This window comes from Gopherus flavomarginatus, chromosome 22 (assembly GCF_025201925.1).
Source record: "Gopherus flavomarginatus isolate rGopFla2 chromosome 22, rGopFla2.mat.asm, whole genome shotgun sequence".
NCBI classification, from domain to species: domain Eukaryota; kingdom Metazoa; phylum Chordata; order Testudines; family Testudinidae; genus Gopherus; species Gopherus flavomarginatus.
Window position 1 is genome coordinate 19,250,040 of NC_066638.1, and position 22,119 is coordinate 19,272,158.

General features: G+C 47.9%; 2 protein-coding genes across 4 annotated transcripts in view; one reads left to right on the forward strand and one right to left on the reverse strand.

Annotated features, from left to right (window-relative positions):
• The window catches only part of PTAFR (platelet activating factor receptor), a 566,600-nt gene that overhangs the window by 467,290 nt on the left and 77,191 nt on the right, over positions 1-22,119 (reverse strand). The gene's annotated exons all lie outside the window — the stretch shown is intronic.
• The window catches only part of KDM1A (lysine demethylase 1A), a 157,012-nt gene that overhangs the window by 5,075 nt on the left and 129,818 nt on the right, over positions 1-22,119 (forward strand). For all 3 annotated transcript variants that reach the window (XM_050932307.1, XM_050932305.1, XM_050932306.1), the window contains exon 2: positions 18,720-18,885. In XM_050932307.1, coding sequence (XP_050788264.1) covers positions 18,720-18,885 — 166 coding nt within the window. The remainder of the gene's footprint in view (positions 1-18,719; positions 18,886-22,119) is intronic.

Below are 22,119 nucleotides of genomic sequence, written 5' to 3' on the forward strand. Positions count from 1 at the left end.
TGGGACTACCTGTTCTGTGGCGTCGGCCCCTGGGAAGTCCAGCAGCATGGGCCCCTCCCGGCTGGGGCTGGGTGGTAGATCCGGCAGTACCTCTGGGAAGACCAGCCAGGCTTGCTCCGGGGGTTCCTCGGGGTAACAGCAGGGCCGGGGCGACTCTGGCAGCTCCTCCTCGTAGCGGGCGCGGGGAAGCTCCAGCAGCTCCTCCTCGTAGCGGGCGCGGGGAAGCTCCAGCAGCTCCTCGTCGTAGCGGGCGCGGGGAAGCTCCAGCAGCTCCTCGTCGTAGCGGGCGCGGGGAAGCTCCAGCAGCTCCTCCTCGTAGCGGGCGTGGGGAAGCTCCAGCAGCTCCTCGTCGTAGCGGGCGTGGGGAAGCTCCAGCAGCTCCTCCTCATAGCGGGCGCGGGGAAGCTCCAGCAGCTCCTCGTCGTAGCGGGCGCGGGGAAGCTCTGGCCAGTCTGGGCAACTGCCCTGGGCCTCAGCAGCCCCCCAGCCACGAGCACCTCTGACAGGTCTGCTCCCGACGGCGGCTGGGCTCCAACTGAGCGCCGCCGGCCAGCGTTTATACTTCCGGGTTGTCCCCTGACCCCCTGAGGGGTGCGTCCAGTGCCCTGTGGCCCCGTCCCTTCTGGCCCCTGGCGGGGCTCGACCCTCCCTGGGGAGGAAGGGAGCCACACTGCCTCACTACACTCGCCAACGGGAAATTGATGAAAGAACACTGAGGGATCTCCTCGGTTACGACCAGGTTGACAACCCAGGGAAGGACATTCTCCCAATGGGGAAACGACGACTGAATCACCTCCTCAGGCAGATGCAACTGTGGACAACACCCAAGTTGAGGATCCAACCCTTAGCGGAGCATTGGAGCAGGCCATAGTTAGGGGCCAGGAAGAGGAAGATACCCTCTGGGCACCGCAGGGACCCCACTTCAGGGTATGGCAGGACCTTCTCTATTGTGTGGTGGAACATCCCCAGACTCATAAACTGCTCCGACAGCTGTTGGTTCCCTGGAGGTTAGGCCGGGGCCTCTTGTATCTAGCCCATTTGGTGCTCTGGGCCAGACACCTGGGAAGGGAAAAATCTCTCCAGAGGGTGACAAGGAGGTTCTTCTGGCCAAGCATCCATCGGGGAAGGTATGAGATTACTACGACTCATGCCCAGAATGTCAAGGTACTGGGCTGAAGGGAGTGCCAAAAGCTCTCCTTGTTCCGCTGCCTGGGGTTGGGATGCCCTTCAAGCATATAGGGCTAGATTTAGTAGGCCCCCTTGAGACGAGCACGACTGACCATCATAACATCCTGGTTATCATGGACTATGCAAGTATTTCAAAGCTGTCCCCTTGTGATCCACTGCCCCTAAGATCGTGGCGGGACTCATGAAGGTTTTCGCCCACTGTCACCGTGCCTCCGTGGATCACAACTGAGAATATCAAATTCATGACAGGCTGCTGGGAAAAAGGGCAGACACACTCCATGACTGCTGGTTATTCTTCCATGAGACAGATTTAAAAATTTTATTAAAGGAAATGTTTGAAATGAAATATACACAGGTTGAGAGGGAAGGTACTGTACATCTGGGATCAGGCTCGGGTTATGGGGGGTTAGAGATACCATTTGCAAGGATGAAAAGATACATACATATTGCATAACCGGCGTAGACCCAGATTGGGGTGCAAGGGTTTTTTAAAGTGTCAGTGAATAAGTAGGCTCGGGTTTGCCACCCGTGGAATGGATAAGGAGTCCAAGTCAGTATCGGTGGAGCGGATAGGTACGTGGGTGGGGTGCGTCCCTTGGTCCCTCAGGGAAGGAAGTGGGTTATTTCTCTGGTTGGCTGTCTCAATTACTCAGTGTGATATTGGCGGTGTCTGGTGATGGGTTCGGTATAAATGTCTCTGGACCACCTGATGGTGTCGGACACCATGAGCTGTCTCATGAGCCGGGCATAGCGTCGACCAACCCCACATGCTCTCAGAACCAGCTCGTTGTGGGGGTCCCATGAGCCCAGGGCTCCCACAGTCAGGGCGTGTACCTGGACTTCGTAGCCCTGGGCTCTCAGGGTCTCAGCCAGCGAGGCATACTTCGACTCCTTTGGTGCTTGGGCCTCGTGGAAGGCAGGTGAACAGTTTTTGAAAGGCACCGTGACGTCTACCAGGAGGACCTTCTCTTCTGCGTCTGTCATGACGATGTCGGGTCGCAGTCGGCTGTCTGTCTCGGGGATGGCGGAGTCGACGGTGATCTTCCCCAGGGACGGTGGGATGGCTTTCACTGGTCGGTTCTGGATGGCATTGTGGTGCCGCCAGGCTCTGGAGTGCTGCTTGCATCCACACAGGACGTGTGGCAGGGTCTCATTCATGTAGCCGCACTTCCTGCAGCACTTGTCCCGGCTGCCGTGGCGGATGGATCCTTTGAGGGGAACGCTGTTGAGTCGGGCCCTGTGGATGAACCGCCAGTCGGCGAACCTGGTGAAGCTGCCCCCGGGGAGGAAGTGGTTACTGGCGTCCCACTTGCTGGACACCTCGAACACCTTGCCCTGGTCCGGCTTCCGCTTGTGGTTCTCAGCGTAGTGGTAGCGGATGGCGTCTTTCCGGGACCTTTCTAGCATGGCTCTGGCGGTCGGGGTAACGATGGTGTGGTCCGGGGTCTTTACGCATGGCACCAGTATTCCCAGCTCTCAGCGTTCCTCACACCACTTCCAGTAGCAGCTGATCATCTTGCCCAGGCGCCTTGAGGCGTTGTGGGCGCGGGACCAGAGAGAGGATAGGTCTCCCCCCTGTCTCCCAAACTCAGCCTCCAGGGAGCCGCTGAGGTAAGTGGCAACGTCCCGCTCGGAGGAGGCCCTGGTAATGCATATCCTGACCACACCCCTTATGGACTTCTGTGCGATGCTGCTCACTGTTGGGTCCGGGCACGTCAGGAGGCGGAAGGCGTGGGTCATCACTGCCACGTTGCACAGGTCACCCGTCCGAGGTATGTTGGCACCACCCTGTCTGTGGGAAATGTAGACGATGTCCGCGCACACCCTCTGGGGAAGGTGGAGCCATTTCTTCACCAGCTGTCTGATGGTGCCGTCGGCCTCGTTCAGGGGCACTTTGACCACGGCCGATCCCCTGAGGACAAAGGAGATGTGGGGGATCAGGAAGGTGCTGAGGGCGTTGATCTTTTGCCAGGGGGCGAGCAGGAAGGAGTCGATTTGGGCCGCGTCTCGCAGGAACTGTGCGATGGTGTCTTCGGGAGTCTGCTGGACATGGACTCCTGTGGGTGTGCCGAGGTGTTGGTATATCTCTCCCTCTTCAAGGGAGGTCATGGACTCTCCCTGGATAAGGAACCGCAAAGGCCAGGCCAGCTCCCTGGTGCCACCGTCAACGTGGAGGGAGGCGAACTTTGTGGGGTTGAAACGCTGGCCCATCCACTCGGCGGCTTGGCTGGTGATGTTGAACATTTGCTGGAGGCTTTCCGAGCTGTTGGCAACCAGGGCCAGATTGTCCGCATAGGCCAGAATGCTGATTTTCTTGCCAAGCAGGTCGAAGCTGGTCAGACCGTTGGAGATGGCTCGGATGAGCGGTTCCGTGGCCAGGTTGAAAATGATGGGACTGAGGGGGCATCTTTGTTTCACGCCACGGCGGATGGGGATGGCGTCTGTCTCTCCGTCCGTGGCATGGATGGTGGTGGTGCAGTCCTTGTAGAGGTCCTGGAGGATCTGGATGAAGGTGGCTGGCATCCCGAACTCTCCCAGGGCGGCGAAGATGTGGTGGTGGGGTATGGACCGGAAGGCGATGGTCAGGTCGAGCCATGCTATGACGCAGTGCCTCTTGGACCTCCTGGCCTCCTGGATGGCCGTCTGAAGGAGGAAGTTATGCTCGTAGCATCCTTCGGAGGACATGAAGCCCTTCTGGACTGAACTGACGGCGCCCCCTCAAATTGATCACTCCGTGATCCTTGCCGCAAGGCAGCTAGTGTACAGCCCTGTAGATGGTGGAGCAGAGGGAGATGGGCCTCCAGTTGCTGGGGTCGTCTCGGTCCCCTTTTTTGTGAATGAGGACGGTCATGGACTTTTTACAAGAACGAGGAACGCGATGGAACTGCTTGCATTTGGTGAAGATGGCAGCAAGCACCAAGCAGCCGGGGCCTCGCTTCCTCAGGTGGTAGTAGATGCCATCTTTTCCAGAGGCAGTGTTTTTGGTCCTTGTCAGCCTTGCCTGCACCTCCTGGGGGGAAAAATCTCACTCCAGATCTTCAGTGAGGTCGATCCGGGGTAGCGGGAGAAGGCACTCCGGGCGTCGCAAGTCGGTCAGAGCCTCGTTATCGAACACGTCCTTGAGGTAGGAGTGGAGTCTCTCGGGCTGGATGGCACAATATGAGGAGGTCATGTCGAGGATCTCCCTCGTGGCTTTTGGCCGGTTCATCCTGTATAGTTTCTGTATATGGGATGCAGCCGCCGGATCGTAGTGGTGGCCGACGTGCCCCCTCCTGCCTTCTCTGGCGGTGTTGTTATGGCCTGACGTGGGGAATCTGCGTGTGGCCTGTGCAGTCTCCTGGGGTTCCCTGCTTCTGGCAGCAATTTCCGCAGAGAGTCCTGCAGTCAGTTTGTCTGTCAGGCTGTTGAAGGTCTCGAAGTCCTTGGCCTTTGCCAGTTCTCCCACCCAGGCAGATTGCCATGGTGTGGCGACTCTCGCTCGTGGCTGTTGTTCCTCCTGCTGCGGTGTCTCCATGGGTTCAGGTGCTGGTCTTCTTGTTCCTCGACCTAGGGAGCGGTGCTCAGGTGGGTCCTGAGGCAGGGGTCCTGATGTGGTGAAGGGGACCGCTCTCGGTGTCTCCGAGCCAGTGCTGGATCTTCCGGGAGGAAGTGGAGTTCTGGAAGCACCAGTGCTGGGCTTTGTGGGGGCGTGGCTCTGTTTGGAAGCACTGGGGATGGTTCGAGATCTTCTGCAGGTGGTATCCGGCTGTCTGCAGGTGGTATCTGGGTGAAGGGTCCTCGGTGGGGCATGGGTTTTTTGGCAGTTGGAAGCTCGTTGGGTAACCTTAGAGAGGTGTTTGGTCTCCCAGGGGCGGGGTCCGGCCGTGGAAACCGGGGGCTGCGGGAGGCTCCTCCATCGCCTGGGTCTCGCCATGTGGCCTGGCATGTGGTGTTAGTTGCTCCTATGGCAGGGCGACATGAGGTTGCCTGTGGGGGAGCACTGCACAGTCTCGTGGTTGTGTCACACCGGATGTTTTGTATGAAGTCGCTGAGGTGTCTGATGAGGTCGTTGACCTTGGAGGTGGCAGTGATCCCCTTCACAGCAGAGTCCAGCGTGGGGTTTCTGGAGATGGGGCTGGTCCTTTTGGTGGCATCATCAGTCCTCGAGGCAGGGGTTGCGCTTTCCTCGCTTAGCGGTTGGTCCCCCCCTTGCCTGCCGTGACGGTGGGGATGCTGCTTGGGGTGCTGAAGCCGGACTATCGGTGGGGGTCGGAGTTGGAGCAGGATGTCAGCATCACCTTCGTGATTGTGAGGGGTCCCTTGCATGTGGCGGGATGGAACTTGCATTTCTTTTGAGTCTCGAAGAGGGCATTGCAGCGGCTACACCGGAAAGCAATCCGTTTGTTGTAGGTCTTGCGAACGTGCTTGTTGAGGGCCCTGAGGGTCTGGACTCCGTGGATGGGGAGGCAGAAGGGGCAGAGGAGGAGGCCTGTAGGGAGTGGGTACTGGAGGCAGATGTGGTCGTCGTCCCCTGCCTCACCCTCTGTGGGGTGGACACCTGTTGTGCCTGCAGATTCACCAGGAGATTCCGCTGGGTCTGGTGGAGAAGCTTGAGGAGGTGAAGTTGCTCCTGGGAGTGTGCTGGACTCACTGGCCATGTTGTCTCTTTGCCCGGAAGGACAGCGCATGGCATTGAGATCCAGGGCTCTGGAGTCCATTCCCCTTCGAGCAGGCGGGTGGTAAGAAGTTTCAGAGTCTTGGGTTGAGGAGGTTGTTCCTTCTGGAGCATTCCTTTCTGGAACAGCAGAGCAGCGCTCAGCATCCCTGTCCCGGGTCACCTGGGGGGCTCCTCTGATGACATCCTTCCTGGCGGGACGGTGATCGGCGTCTTGGTCCTCGGTCATGTGGGGGGCTCCTCCAGCGGCATCCTTCCCGGCGGGGCGACACTCAGCATCCTGGTTCTGGGTCATCTGGGGGGCTCCTATGGCGGCATCCTTCCCAGCGGGGCGGCGATCAGCATCCCGGTCCTCAGTCGTCAAGGGGGGGCTCTTCTGGCGGCGTCTCTCCTGGCGGGGCGACGATCAGCATCCCGGTCTTTGGTCACCTGGGGGGCTCCTCCAGCGGCATCCTTCCTGGCAAGGCGGCCATCAGCATCCTGGTCCTAAGTCATTGGAGGGGGCTCCTCCAGTGGTGACCTTCTCAGCGGGGCACCCATCAGCATCCTGGTCCTGGATCCTCAGGGGGGCTCCGCTGGTGGCATCCTTCTCGGGAGCAGCAGGGCGGTGTTCAGCATCCTGGACCTGGGAAGCAGGTGAGGATCTTCTAGGGTCCTCCTCCTGAAGAGCTGTCGAGACGTTCTTGCTCCTGGATGTGAGGTCCCGAAGAGCTGGCCGCCTGCTGGTCAATCTTCCTGTAGAGGAGCCCGCCGGGGTGTTTTTTTCTGCCAGCTCCTGATGTTTTCATCCTTGCTGATGGTCTGGGTCTTTGGGCCAGGCTTCCGTTCGGTTTTCTGGAATGTGGGGGGCACAGGAACAGCAGCGGTTGATGAGGGTGTAGCTGAAAGAAAAGAAGAAAGAGAAAGTTCTTTCAAGGCTTTAGCAGTGCTGTGTATATGCAAATCAGCTTCAGCAGAAGCATAGATCTGTAGGGCAGCATCAATTTTTTCAAAAATAGCTGCAGGAGATTCCATCTTCAGGACAATGGTTTGCAGATGTCCATTTGAAGAAATTAAACTGATAAGAACAGACACTACACTTTGTTCTCAGCTCCAAGGAGCCATGTCACCATGCCTCCGTGGGTCACAACTGAGAATACCAAATTCATGACAGGCTGCTGGGAAAAAGGGCAGACACACTCCATAACTGCTGGTTATTCTTCCATGAGACATACTAAACCAGCAACAAAACTAAACTTCTGTCTCACCACCCTGGCTAACGTGAAATCAGAAATGCAGCCTCCTTAGGTATTCCAGTCCTGGATTCAACACACAGACACTAAACTTAATGAGTGATTATTTAAAATCAATTTAATCAAACAAAAGGGTTCTTCTGATCCTAAAGGACCAGCCACATACCCAAGTCAATATACAATTCAGACCTTACCCAATAATCATGCTGTCGCCAATTCTTTAGTAGCTAATATCTAAAGGTTTATTTATAAAATAGAAAGAAAGATGAGAGTTAAAATTGGTTAAAGGAATCAAATACTTACAATAAATGCAGAATTCTCAGATCAGGCTTGTAGAAGTGATGGAATAAACTGCTGGCTTAAGACAAGTCTCTGGTTGCTTCCAAATCATTGGAAGGTCCCGAGTCCCTTGGTTAGAATGCTCTATGCACCAGTTAGTACAGGTTTATAGTCCAGAGATCAGAACAGGAAAAAGGCAAAATGGAGATGATTCCAGGGCCTTTTATACCTTCTGCCAAATGAAGGGAAACCCATTGTTCTAGTTTATGGGAAATTACAGGTACCAAGATGGAGTTTTGAGTCACATGGGCAAGTCACATGTCCATGCATGTTTTGCTTAGTCATAGAATCACAGAAGATTAGGGTTGGAAGAGACCACAGGAGGTCATGTAGTCCAACCCCCTGCTCAAAGCAGGACCAAGGATGCTGGGCCTTTAAAAACCTCTAAGGTTGGAGATTCCACCACCTTCCTAGGGAACCCATGCCAGTGCTTCACCGCCCTCCTAGTGAAATAGTTTTTCCTAATATCCAACCTAGACCTCCCTCACTGCAACTTCAGACAATCACTCCTTGTTCTGTCATCTGTCACCACTGAAAACAGCCTAGATCTCTCTCTTTGAAACCCCCCTTCAGATAGTTGAAGGCTGCTATCAACTCCTTTTCTCCTCCCCCCTCTTCTCTTCTGCAGACTAAATAAATCCAGTTCCCTCAGTTCCCAAGCCCCTTAATCATTTTTGTTGCCTTCTGCTGGACTCCATCTGATTTGTCCACATCCTTTCGGGGGGGCAAAACTGGACTCAATATTCCAGATGTGGCCTCACTAATGCTGAGCAGAGAGGAATGATCACTTCCCTTCATCTGCTGGCAATGCTCCTACTAATGCTGCCCAATATTCTGTTAGCCTTCTTGGCAACAAGGGCACACTGTTGACTCTCATCCAGCTTCTCATCCATTGTAATCGCCAGGTCCTTTTGTGTAGAACTGCCTCTTAGCCAGTCGGTCCCCAGCCTATAGCAGTGCATGGAATTTTTCCATTCTAAGTGCAGGACTCTACACTTGTCCTTGTTGAACCTCATCAGATTTCTTTTGTCCCAATCCTCTAATTCATCTAGGTCCCTCTGTATCCTATGTCTACCCTCCAGCATATCTACCACTCCTCCCAGTTTAGTGTCATCTGCAAACTTGCTGAGGGTGCAATCCATGCTGTCCTCCAGATCACTAATGAAGATACTTAACAAGACCAGCTCCAGGACCAGCCCTTGGGGCACTCCGCTTGATACTGCCTGCCAACTAGACATGGAGCCATTGATTACTACCTGATGATCTAGCCAGCTTTCTGTCCACCTTAAAGTTCATTCATCCAACCCATACTTCTTTAACTTGCTGGCAAGAATACTGTGGCAGACTGTATCAAAACCTTTGCTAAAGTCAAGGAATAACACATCCACTGCTTTCCTCTCATCCACAGAGCCAGTTATCTTGTCATAGAAGGCAATTATGTTAGTCTGGCATGACTTGCCCTTGGTGAATCCAAGCTGACTGTTCCTGATCACTTTCCTCTCCTCTAAGTGCTTCAGAATTGATTCCTTGAGGACCTGCTCCATGGTTTTTCCAGGACTGAGGTGAGGCTGACTGGCCTTTAGTTCCCCAGATCCTCCTCCTTCCCTTTTTTAAAAGATGGGCACTACAGTAGCCTTTTTCCAGTCATCCGGGACCTCCCTCGATCGCCATGAGTTTTCAAAGATAATGGCCAATGGCTCTGCAATCACATCTGCCAACTCCTTTGTCACCCTTGGATGTAGTGCATCCAGCCCCATGGACTTGTGCTCGTCCAGCTTTTCTAAATAGTCCTGAACCACTTTTCTCCACAGAAGGCTAGTCACCTCCTCCCCCTACTGTGCTATCCCAGTGCAGTAGTCTGGGAGCTGACCTTGTTCATGAAGATGGGGAAAAAAGCATTGAGTACATCAGTTTTTCCCACATCCTCTGTCACTAGGTTGCCTCCCCCATTCAGTAAGGGGCCCACACTTTCCCTGCCCACCTACTTGTTGCTAACATACCTATAGAAACCGTTCTTGTTACTCTTCACATCCTTTGCTAGCTGCAACTCCAGTTGAGCTTTGGCCTTCCTGATTACACTCCTTTATGTTTGAGCAATATTTTTATACTCCTTCCTAGTCATCTGCCCAAGTTTCCACTTCTTGTAAGCTTCCTTTTCGTGTTTAAGCTCACCGAAGATTTCTCTGTTGAGCCAAGGTGATCGCCAGCCATATTTGCTATTCTTTCTGTACATCAGGATGGTTTGTTCCTGTGCCCTCAATAAGGCTCTTTAAAATACAGCCAGCTCTCCTGGACGACTTTCCCCCTCATATTAGCCTCTCTGTGGATCCTGCCTATCATATCCTGAAGAGAGTCAAAGTGTACTTTTCTGAAGTCCAAAGTCCATATTCTGCTCCTCTCCTTTCTTCCTTTTGTCAGGATCCTGAGCTCAACCATCTCATAATAGAAATCATCAGCCATACTCTAGATAGAACGTTTACAGGAAAGTCCATTAAGTGTAGATAGGCGTCTCCTATGGTCCATTGTGAGTTGTGTTATTTGACGGGCCATTCAGCTTGAAAAGTCCCTTCACAATGTGCTGGTTAAATACCTTATGGGTGCTACCACATGAGCAAACATTTGAAATACAGGTACATAGTTAATATTCACAACTTCAGATACAAAAATGATACATCCATACAAATAGCATAATGATATTCAGCAAATTTTAACCTTTCCATAGACACCTTACTTGACATGCTTTGTACCAGATTTGTTGCAATTATATAAAAGCGATAGCAACCATGATCTACGTGGTCATATTTTAATCAGATAATGTCACACCCCCAACAGAAGACTGATGCAGGAAGGGTTTCCTATGAGGTATACTGCTGAGTACATCATAGGAACTTCCCATTCTTGGTTCTGTATTACTGCAGCTTCAAATTCAATATTAGAAGTGTCAGTGTATAAAAGAAATGGTTCATCAAAATCATGTTTGATTAAAACAGGCTTCTTCTTTGTAAGGTTTATTTTGGAAGTAACAATATTGAATTTCTTTACGATCCCAAGGTAAAACTTGGTTAGGCCAATAGTGGATTGGATGTGTTCTTACAGCATAATTCCTGTGTGTCATGTGATCTTGCCGAGAGCAAATGAAAATAGCTAATTTATCCGTAGAAACTTCGGCAAGTGTTTGGATCCAATTAACATTGTCAATGTAGATATTAATGTTCTCTGTAGTGTAGGTATCTTCACATTTAGCCCTGAAAGCAATGTGGTGGTCTGTCTCAGTTTCCCTTTTCACAATGCACATTAGGTGGGTGATGCCTTCTCTGCTATGAAAAGTTCCAAAACTGGTTACAAGCATTAACTTTGAAATATCAGTATCACGAGACCTTTTAACATAGTGTGTTCCTATGTGTCACTCTTAACATGTTCAAGGTTTTTTTAAAGATCATGCACATTGTACATTTTTACAGTTTTTGGTATCAGCAACAAATTAGTCATGAGTTAAATTTAGCATTAATATTAACATCAAATCTGTCAAGTGTACATTTACAAGCATTTTTGTCATGCCACGCCTTTGGCTTAATACCGTTGGGGTTTTGGGCATTTTAGGGTTAACCTATTAGTAAGATAAAGTTTTTCCTTTCTTCCCTGTCCTGGAGGGTCAAATTCTGAGCTTTCTTCCTTAACAAAATCCATTGGCTGGTTAGGTGTGTGCTCTCTGCTAACAGCAATGGGCCAATCTTTCTCCCCCCATCATCCAGGTAATTTGCATCCACACAGACATTAACTTGTTCACTAGGTAATGGAATTGTTTTCAGATTTTTACCAAGGCTGGACTCTGTCTTAAAGAGATGCCATCTATTTTCACTAGCATGTTGGACTTAAAATTCTTTTGTTCTTCCATTACCAACTTCTGCTTCCACATGGAATTAGATGTTAAGTCCACTAAGAGTTTACAAGACCTATCCAAAGTGTCTAGAGATGAGTTTGCCTACCATCCCCTGTATTCTTGAGAGATTAACTGCACAGCTGTCCTGCTCTGCAGATTCAGCTTCCCAGTCTTCCCCCTGAACCTGAGACAGACTGTTTACTCAGAGAATCAGTATGGAGACATCCATGTTCCAGCAACATTGTCTCGCCAGCAAGCTGGTCAAGCTCAGCCACTTGGTCATCATAGGGCTGTTCAAATTCCCTGACAGTTTTCATTCCATCTGACGCCTTCTCTAAATTGTTCACACTGTGTCTTTCTAAAGCAAAGTGGATCCATTTTCGACAGAAGAATTCTGGCTCTTAAGAACTGAATCAAATCTCTCAACAAATAAACTGTTGCCTACTATGGACAGAAATTCATCCTGATCTACATCTGTTACTGTATATACTTGTTCATTAGCCCGTTCGTTTATAAGCTGACCCCCCTAAGATGGTTAGGTAAAAATGGCAAAAACTGTATGACCCTTTCATAAGCTGACCCTATATTTCAGAGGTTGGCAAACTTTGGCTCCTGGCCCATCAGGGTGAGCCGCTGGCAGGTCAGGACATTTTGTTTACTTGGAGCGTCTGCAGGTACGGAGCCCCTCAGCTCCCAGTGTCTGCGGTTTGCCGTTCCCAGCCAATGGGAACTGCGTTTAAACAGCGTTTAAAAGAGAACTGGATAAATTCATGGAGGTTAAGTCCATTAATAGCTATTAGCCAGGAGGGGTAAGGAATGGTGTCCTTAGCCTCTGTTTGTCAGAGGGTGGAGATGAATGGCAGGAGAGAGATCACTTGATCATTACCTGTTAGGTTCGCTCCCTCTGAGGCCCCTAGTATTGGCCACTGTCGGTAGACAGGACACTGGGCTAGATGGACCTTTGGTCTGACCCAGTATGGCCATTCTTATGAGACTTTTTAAAGTCTTTAAATCCTTCAAAGTCTGAATCAGTCTCTAATGAACTGTTTGGTGAATCAAACTTGGCTTCAATCACAGCTGCACCTGCATTGTCATTATAGATGTCAGCAGGGTTATCTTGAGACTCAGATTCCTTCTCATCATCAGCCTCTGTTGTGTCATCTAATATGGCATCATCTTCTGACCTGTCAAGTGCATTGATGATACAGCATTTCCTAAATGATTTTTCTACCATTTCCGAGGGAATGGACACCCATGTGTCCTTGATCCACTGGGTGACCAGATTGATTTCGGGCTTCATAAGATCCCGCCTTTTGTCAGCGTCACCATGCCTGAGCACATCCATTCAGACCACATTTTGCTTAGCCTGTCTTTAAAGGGTTTGTTCAGGCAGACATCAAGTGGTTTTAGAACTGAAGTTAAGCCTCCAGGTATTACAGCCAAAGTAGTTTTCATATTTTTGGCCACATTTTTCACCTCATCCGTCTTGTGTGCCCTGAATATGTCCCAAATGAGCATAGCAGGTTTCTTGAAAAGTGCTCCTGGTCTCTTATTCCAGGACTTTAGAGTGGAGGCTGGAGCTGGAGCACAGAGCAGCTCCAGAGCAGTGGAGCTGCAGGTTTTTGCCTGGAACTGGAGCAGAGCTCCAAAGCCCTGTCTTATTCCACAGTTTTTCCAGCCATTCAACAGTCCCACTTTCATCCATCCCTTTTCGTGTTCACATACGATGACATCAGCAGGAAATTTCATGTTTTTAGGCAAGAGTTTTTCTTTTAAAAATAACAGGAGGAAGCTTTGATCCATTTGCCAGACATGATAGAACCATGGTAAAATGGATGTTTTCATGGCCAGTGGTTTTAATTACAACTGTTTTTTCACCAACACCGGTTACTGTTCTGCTGCTTGGGAGTTCGAATGTCATTGGTGTTACATCCATATTTCCTATTTGTAACAGTTCAAATGCATATTCCTTTCGATATTTTATAATAAACCTTTGGAAAGATTCGATTTTTTTTTTCTTCCAGATCTCTAGGCAGCTTTTGCGCTATCCTTGTTCACTGACGAAGACAGAGACCATGACAGTTCATGAAGCGAGTACACCAACCCGCTGATGCGACAAACACTGATGGCTTTACTGACCTGTATTTGTCATCTTTTAACATTTGCGGAGCACAAATTCCAGTTCTAGTGACAATGTACCCATTTTGTCAACATTCAACAACCCAGTTATTGAGATCTTTCTCTAGCTCAGGAAATGAAGTGCACCTCGTTGGACATTTTTTCTTGCTTCTTGGCACGTCTTTCAGTGTTGTTTGTTTTTCGCCATTCTTTTACTTCTCATTGATACAGAATCTACGAGCAGCAGCGCAATTATTGTTTGCTTCTGCATATTCAGCAGATTTAAGTTTGAATGCTGCATAAGACCTTTTTCTTTTGATTTCACCATTCATTTTAAATACTAGTATGAAAATAGATTTATAGATTTTGTAGGACTTTATATAGGAATGTCACCTGCTTTATCACTGTCAAATTATTATTGTTCTTTATTTCAAAGCAACCCTGTAGATTGGCATGTCTGTGTGGATAATAGGCTATTTGACTTTTATTAGACATTCCGTCAATTGTGCACGTTATATTTTCATATTGGCTCGAGACTTATGTGGTCCATTTCAAGCCAGTCTAGTCCACTAAACAAAGCCGTTGCAACTTTAAAAGGCTGCAGTATTGACATCAATAAATGAGTCGGCAAACTCTGGTTCTCAGCCTGTCAGGGTAAGCTGGAGGCAGGGCTTTTTGTTTACTTGGCGCATCTGCAGGCAAACAAAACAACAGTGTATTAGATATTAATTCAGTGATTCCACAGAGTTTAAAATAATCAAATTTTGGTGTAGACCCGTTTATAAGCTGACCCGTTTATAAGCCGACCCCCACTCTTTGATGCGTCATTTTTTTACCAAAATATTCAGCTTATGAACGAGTATATATGGTAATTCACTTCCACACCCTTCAATTACAGCAAGCTGCTTGCAAAAACTACCATGAGGATTCTTTTCCTTAGGAGCTTCTTTAAGCAACAATCCATCTTTCACAGAAATTCTGCTCTTACCCTCTTCAGCCATGACTTGCTCCAAAGGAATATTTTCCTGAGCAATAACAGACTCTTTCTGGGTTTCACTGAAACCCAGAATCAATTCTTATACAACTGATACATTTTCAACCATCATAGGTTGATGTGCTTCTTCTGTCTGCTTCACAAATAGCTAGAGAGAGACACTTTTGCAGCTGACACACTGCTATTCTTAACAGACAAACAATTGGAGATATTCTTTCGTTTGTCCCAGCACCCGTGGCTGATTTCAGACATATGCTTGGAAAGCGGGACAGCTTCCTTAACAGGCAAGTTGCCACTCCCAACAGATAAACTGCTATTCTCCACAGATAGTGGCTCATCCTATTGAGCTGCCTTAAGCAAATAACTTTTACCTTGTTCAGGCTTACTTTCACAAGCTTTACTTGCCATCAGTACATCACCCATCAAGAATCTACCCTTTTCTCCCTCAAGTAGGGTTTAACCTGGCCATCAACTTTAATCTGCTCTAGAGAAACATTTTCCTGATCAGTGAGTTATCTCTGTGCATCATCTAATTCCAGATTCACTCAGACAGATGTTCAGAAACTTCATTCACATATAAACTGCTTTTCTGCACAGACAAAGAGCTATCTTCCTCAGACAAACATTTGGAGAAACCCTCCATAGGCAAGTCATTGCCCCTAATACAAACAGGCTGGGGATCTTTCCTTTCCTCTGACTGGTTCATGATATTAACTTGACTGAACAAAGCTTTGGGGATGATATTAATCCAAAGATCTATAGGCAGTAACTTCCATATACCAGCTATAACTTAATGTTTAGTACCATTTCATTCAAGGTGGATTCTGGCTAAAGAATATTTACAGTAAACTCAGAGAATTATAATATTTGCTTTTTCATCTGGCAAGCTTCCTCTTTGACAAGATCTGCTTTAACTAAAGTGATGTTAGAAGCTGTAATTTTCCCTAAATGGGCTTTTACCATTGATTTTTCCACACACTAGGAATTTTCCATTACCACTCCCATACATAGCATTGGCACAGTTTTTATGGGGTCAGCTTCTTCTGAGCTCACAGTAACAGCATTCACAGCAGTTCCTGTCAACTTTGGATCTGACAAAGGAATATTGGCAAATCCCCCGATGCCAAACTCTTGCCCTGAAACGGCCTTTCTGACACACTTTGGCTTCTACCAATTTATAACAATGCCGTTTGGTCTGCCTGGAGCCGCAGCTAGCTTCTAGCTGCTCATGGACCAGCTATTACGACCCCATATGTAGTACACTGCTGCATACATCGACGACATTGTCATGCACAATATCTGTTGGGAAGACCATCTCCATTACCTATCCAGTGTGCTCCAAGCTCTTAAGGACACTGGACTCACGGCAAACCCCTCAAAATGCAACCTTGGATGGAGCAAGGTGATGTACTTGGGATAGACCATGGGCGGGGGACAACTGCAGCCTCCTGGTCAAGAAGGTACAGACCCTGCGAGATTGGCCCACCCTTACAACTAAGAAGCAGGTGCAGCAATTCCTTGCCCTAACCAGATATTATCATTGTTTTGTCCCAGACTTCGTGACCTGGGTAGCCCCTGACAGACTTAACTAGAAACTCACAACCCCAGAGTGTCCAATGGTCCACTGAGTATGAGACAACCCTTTAGATGTTGAAAAAACTGATGAGGACCAGTCTTGATACATCCATATTTCTGGAAATCCTTCATTTTACAGACAGATGCTTCAAAGTGGGCCTTGGGGCTGTATTGTCACAGGAAGTTGCCAGGGATGAACACTTTGTGCTGTACCTAAGTCGCAAGTCCACTGTTCAGCTATTGAGAAGGAGGCTTTGGCCGTTAAGTGGGCCATTGACATCTGTAATATTATCTGTTAGGAAATACATTCCGATTGGTCACTGCCCTCGTGTCCCTGCACTGGTTAAATAGCATGAAGGACACCAACCTGCAGATCGTGCGGTGCTGTCTTGCCCTACAGCCATATGACTTCAGGTACTACATCGCCTTGGGAAGGTGCATGCCAACACTGAATTTTTTTATTTTTTTTTGAGGATAAGTGTGGTGGAGGAGAGTAAGAGCCCCCAGTTTCTTAAAGGGGAGAGTGTTACTGCGTGAACTCACTACACACTGGATGGGGAAGGATTAACTCCTCACTGTGGGCTGAGGAAGACACACATCCACATCCCTGCTGGGCATACTCCAGGTGTAGCACTAGTATAAAAGAGAGCAGCCCAGCTCATTCTGTGTTGACCTTTGTGGAGGAAGGATGCTCCTTGCTGGCAGCCCCAGAGCAGCTGAAACCCCTGACCATGGAAGCCGGAGCTGCAGAGACTCAGGCTGATGCCCAAGTGCCACTGAACGCCAGAGAGGGATCAGAGTTACCGGGAACTGATGTGCAAAGAAGCCCAGAGACCCTGATAGTGCCTCAACTACAGCTCCAAAAGATATGGTAGGAAGTGACCCGGGGGGAACTAGCTATAGTCCAGTGGAAATTGGTGAATTTTAGTTGGATTCCTGCGGACTCAGTGGTGGAACCCTCTGTTGCTGTTAGGGGCCTGGGCTGGATCCAGGCAGAATGGATTCTAGAACAGTATAGACCCAAGGGGCATGATGTTTCTGAGCAAGTGTCAACCTAAAAAGCCAAATCTCTACATTTTGAGCTGCCTTTCTCTGCTGGTAAGAGTGTAGCCCGTTCTAACTTCTTTTAACTTTGTGTTAATGTTTTTATGAATGACACTGTTTTAGCACCTTGGAAATTATCTTAGTTTTAAAGGAATCTGCCAGAAGGACTTTGAGTTTTGTGAATGTAAAAGGCTTGCAGTGTGGTGTAAACAGCCCCCAAATGCTTCCTTTACAGCCATAATCTTCATTTTTACAAGTCTAGCTTATTGGCAAATATCCTAGTTCTAACAGCAATTTTGATTTTTCAGAAGTCCAAAGAAGATATGGTAAGATCTGCATTGGCCTTTGTCAAGCGCGAGTGAATCTGACACACTTGAAAGCTCCTGGTGTTGTGATATTCATGGTTTTGACAAAGCTCCTTTTGAGTCAGTCAGTGTCTGTGAGCATCAGTTTCTTATGTGGAAGGTAATTTCCTTGCTGACTAACTTCAGATCACAGAGTGAGCTACTTAGAGTGACTGATCATCTTATATCAAATTTTATAGGGATGAAGCGATACTGCAGTTGTATCCTAAATTTCTTCCTATCTTTTTCTGAGCATTACAAGAGAGATGCAAGAGTTATCTGACCTCAAAGATGTGTGAGTTCCGTCTTTAGTGGGCTAATCATCCTGCCAGCATTCCTTCACATGCATGCGTATCTGTGTCAGTGAGGTCCTATTCTCAACTTGATGTTGAAAAAGCCCTTTTTAAAAAAAATCCTAAATCTCTAGTATATGATGTTCATTGACACAGTTTTCTGTCAAGCATTCCTCTAAGTGAAGCTGCCTAGTCTCCTGCCTTTAAATAAGTTACTTTCTTGAATGTCATCTCATACAGCATTCAATGTTCATCTTAATTTGTGGCTTTTGTTTTTTAGTGAGGAGGTCTGTTTTCACTAAGTGGTTTTTATCCCAAAAAACCTCATGGTTTTTCTTCAGAAAAACTTCATGTGATCTGGCTGTTGCTTCATGCTTCAAGGAAACTTTTTGGGTTATGTTCTAAAGGGATCTGAGATACTGATGGTTGGAATGTATTTGATGAAACTTGCACTCAGTTACTTCTGTCTGAGGATCAAAATCCCTGAGAGTGATTCCACCCTGTGTAGTGCTAAAACATCAGCCCTAATAGAGGGATTCCTGTTTGGAGTCCTTTTTCAAAGAAGAATTAACAGGTAATGTCACATGTTCTCTAGTGGGCATTCTGGGAGCCTTCCAGGAGGTTTTCTCAAAGATTCACAATCCTATACGAAAAGGTATGAGACCTTTTAGTCCTTTTACTGTGGTCCTGCTCTAAACGCCCATAAACTGGCAAATTTGTAATGCAAAACTGTCCTCTTGCAGTATCTAAAACTAAGAAGATCACCACTTTAAGCTGAATTTTTGTGGGTGGTTTCTTAACATTGTTTCCAATGCCTGCTTTAGTAGTCAGGTTTTAGAGTGGTAGCCGTGTTAGTCTGTATCACCAAAAAGCATGTGGAGTACTTGTGGCACCTTAGAGACTAATAAATTTATTTGAGCATAAGCTTTCCTGAGCTTATGCTCAAATAAATGTGTTAGTTTCTAAGGTGCCACAAGTACTCCTCATTCTTTTTGTTTTAGTAGTAAAACCCATTGTCTTGTTTGGTCTTGATTACCCTGTGACTGTGCTGTTTGCAGGTGGAGTACAGGGAGATGGATGAGAGTCTTGCAAACCTCTCTGAAGATGAATATTACTCTGAGGAGGAGAGAAATGCTAAAGCTGAGAAAGAGAAAAAGATACCACCACCACCGCCACCAGCCCCTCCAGAAGAAGAGAATGAGAGCGAGCCAGAAGAGCCATCTGGTGAGTGGTGAACCAACTCTTCTAAAAGGTAGCACCTGCACTGTTTCAGTTGCAGAAACTTGTGGTCATTCAGGTACAGCATCATGACCACTGGGTTCAGTTTAGCTCTAGTATGAAGGAAAAAGATGTCTGTCCTATGAAACTTCCTTTGCTGGTCTGTGTGTGAAAAGAGGCTAGAGAAATGCATCGGATCAGATTGCCATCATCTAGTCTTGTGTCAATGTGCGTGATGAGACTGCAAACTGAGACAAATCTTTAGTGCTAGGTTTTCTGTCTTTGAATGCTTGTCTAGATAAACAGATGCTTGTCAAAACAGCTGCTGTTTCCTAGGCTGGCACATCTGCTCATATGCAAATATTCATTCTGTTTGTCTTCTGTGGGTAAAGATGCCAGAAATTACTGTGTGAATTCTGTGATGTGTGCTATGCAGGAGATCAGACTAGTTCAGTGATTCTCAAACTGTGGGTCGAGACCCCAAAGTGGGTCACGACCCAGTTATAATGGGGTCGCTAGGGCTGGTGTTAAGACTTGCTGGGGCCCAGACTTGAATCCCACTGCCCAGGGCTGAAGCTGAATCCTGTGCCCCACCATCTGGGGCCGAAGGCTTCAGCTCTGGGTGGCAGGGCTCAGGTTACAGGTCCCCAACCTGGGGCTGAAACCCTTGGGTCTCTCTCTCTCTCTCTCTCTTCCTCCTCCCCCCCGCCCCCCAGGCAGTGAGGCTCAGGCTTCAGCTTTGGACTTCCCGCCCAGGGCAGTGAGGCTCGGGCTTTGGCCCTCCCACCCAGGGTGGCAGGAGTCAGGCTGGCTCAGGCTTCAGTCCCCACTTTGGAGTCATATAATTTTGGTTGTCTGAAGGGAGTCACGGTGCAATGAAGTTTGAGAACCACTGGACTGGTTGATGATAATGGTCCCTTCATGGCTTAAATTGCAAATCTGTAGACCTGTATTTTTACATTTCTCGACAAATTCTGTTTGCATAAACCTTACTGCTTTCCTCCCTGCCTTTTGGTAAAGGTGAAAGGTCCCCTTTAGAAAAAGGAAGAGGAGTGCAAGTATGCTTAGACTTTACATTTATGAAATTGTGTGGCTGTTTTCTGTGCCCTGTGTCAATCCTAGTTTCTCAGAAGAAAGCACCTGTAAGGCATTTACTGGTAGTTAAGAGTACGAGTGCTGCTCAATACATGCTCTGTGCCTTTAGGTTTACCCAAAAAAAACATTTACCCTTGTATTTCTATATCTCCCTTATGGATTAAGTCATCCTTTTTTTAAATTCTGCCTTCAGGAGAGAGGCTTTAAATGTGTAGTGGCTTTTGGTTTTACATTTCAGTCATTGCCTGTGTAATACCTGCAGCCTTGTCAGTTACCTGTTGATATAGAGATCTTCCTCCCATCTGCTTCTCACAGAGGATGGTGACCGAGCTTGCAAGCGATTGAGGTTGCAGATGGACCTTCCCAGCTTGACATTAGTTTGATGAGGATTATCACCCAAAGCTTCAGTAAATGTTAAACTCTAATTGTGTGTGATCTAGGTGATGCTAAGTAGATCCTGAACCCTGAAATCTCAGTTTGCTCAGGCAATAGGAATGTGCCCTGGTCCTGAAACATAATCCAAAGAGGGAAAAGAATTTTTGTAGGAGTGAAAAAGTTCAGTGATTTAGTTGGGGTTGATTCTGCTTTGAGCAGGGGGTTGGACTAGATGACCTCCTGAGGTCTCTTCCAACCCTAATCTTCTATGATTCTAAGTTAAAATGATAACGATCTTTATGTATGCAGTGGTGTTGAAGCTGTGTTGATCCCAGGTTATTAGAGAAACAAAGTGGGTGAGGGTAGTGCCCTTTATTGGACCGACTTCTTTAGTGAGAGAGACAAGCTATCGAGCACACACAGAGCTCTTCTCCAATAAAGATACTCTCTCACCCATCTTGTCTTTTACTTCATTATGGCCAATCTCTGCCAAAAGTGTTATTTTAATATGTGCAATTAAGAAGTCTGCTGGATAAATGCCTAAGTTAGAACACATTGCATGAGTGTAATCATCATTTCAGTACAAAATTAATGCATTTCACAATTGCTTTTAAGATACCACAAATTCACTATGTATGTCTAAGCATGACCCTTTGGTACTGTTCTGTGAACAACCAAAACAGCACTCTCAGTGCAGTATATCGCAAGAGCAAGAAAAATATTGAGAATTGGCAGTTTGACATACATTTATCTGTACACAGGTGTATATGCTGCGCATTTCTCTTGGCGGCAGGTAGAGTACATACCGTCATAGTCCTACTCCTGTCCCCCGCAGTGAGGTGTGGCTTTTAGGCAAATAAAGAAAGCCTGAAGGGTGTGGGTAAGAGTGCAAGTAGGTACCCTACCCTACTTGCTTTCTGCTTACCCAAGCCGTGCCTTCGTGTCTACACTGCTATTTTGAGCTGCTGCTGTAGCTTTTGCCTGATGCTTCCCCGTAACCAGAGCCTTTCAGTGGCCCATGTAGGTTCAGATGGCAGCATGGAAACAGCCAGCATTTCACTGCAGCATATAGTTTGTGTAGCTAAGTGCTGTCGTCAGTAGCATATAGTATAGTTGTAGTGTTAGATGCACAGTAACTCAGTCAACGTTGTAGTTATGTTCCTGAAAAATGCTACTTGAAGCGAAATGCTAAGCGAATCCAATGTCCCCATACGAATTAATGTAAACGAGGAGGGTTGGGTTCCAGGGAAATTTATTCTCTCTCACTCACACACACACACACACTCTTAAATAAACAATTTAATACTGTCCAAAGCAATGATGATTGTGAAGCTTGGTGGTAAAGTCAGAGGGTGGGATATTTCCCTGGGAATGCCTTGCTGCTAAATGATGAACTTTGCTGAGCCCTCAAGGGTTAACACGCTGTTAATGTAGCCCCACATTCTACAAGGCAGTTTGAATGGAGGGAGGGGAGACAGTGGAGCAGAGTGTGTGAGAGAGAAATGCGCATATCCCCTTCAAGTATGCTGACTCCACTCTAAGTACACTGCCTTTTTAAGCAGATCAGCAAGTTGAGACAATGCTGGCAGCAGCTAAAGTCCCTCTGTCCTGAGCCCTGTTTCCCCACCCCCACACAGCAAGCAGGAGACTCCTGGGAGCAGCTTCAAGGCAGAGGGCAGGAGCAGCACACAGCAGTCTGGGGAGGGACAGCTGAGCTGCCTGGCAATTGATAGCCTGCTGGGCGGGTGCTGCACAGGGAACTTAGAGGAG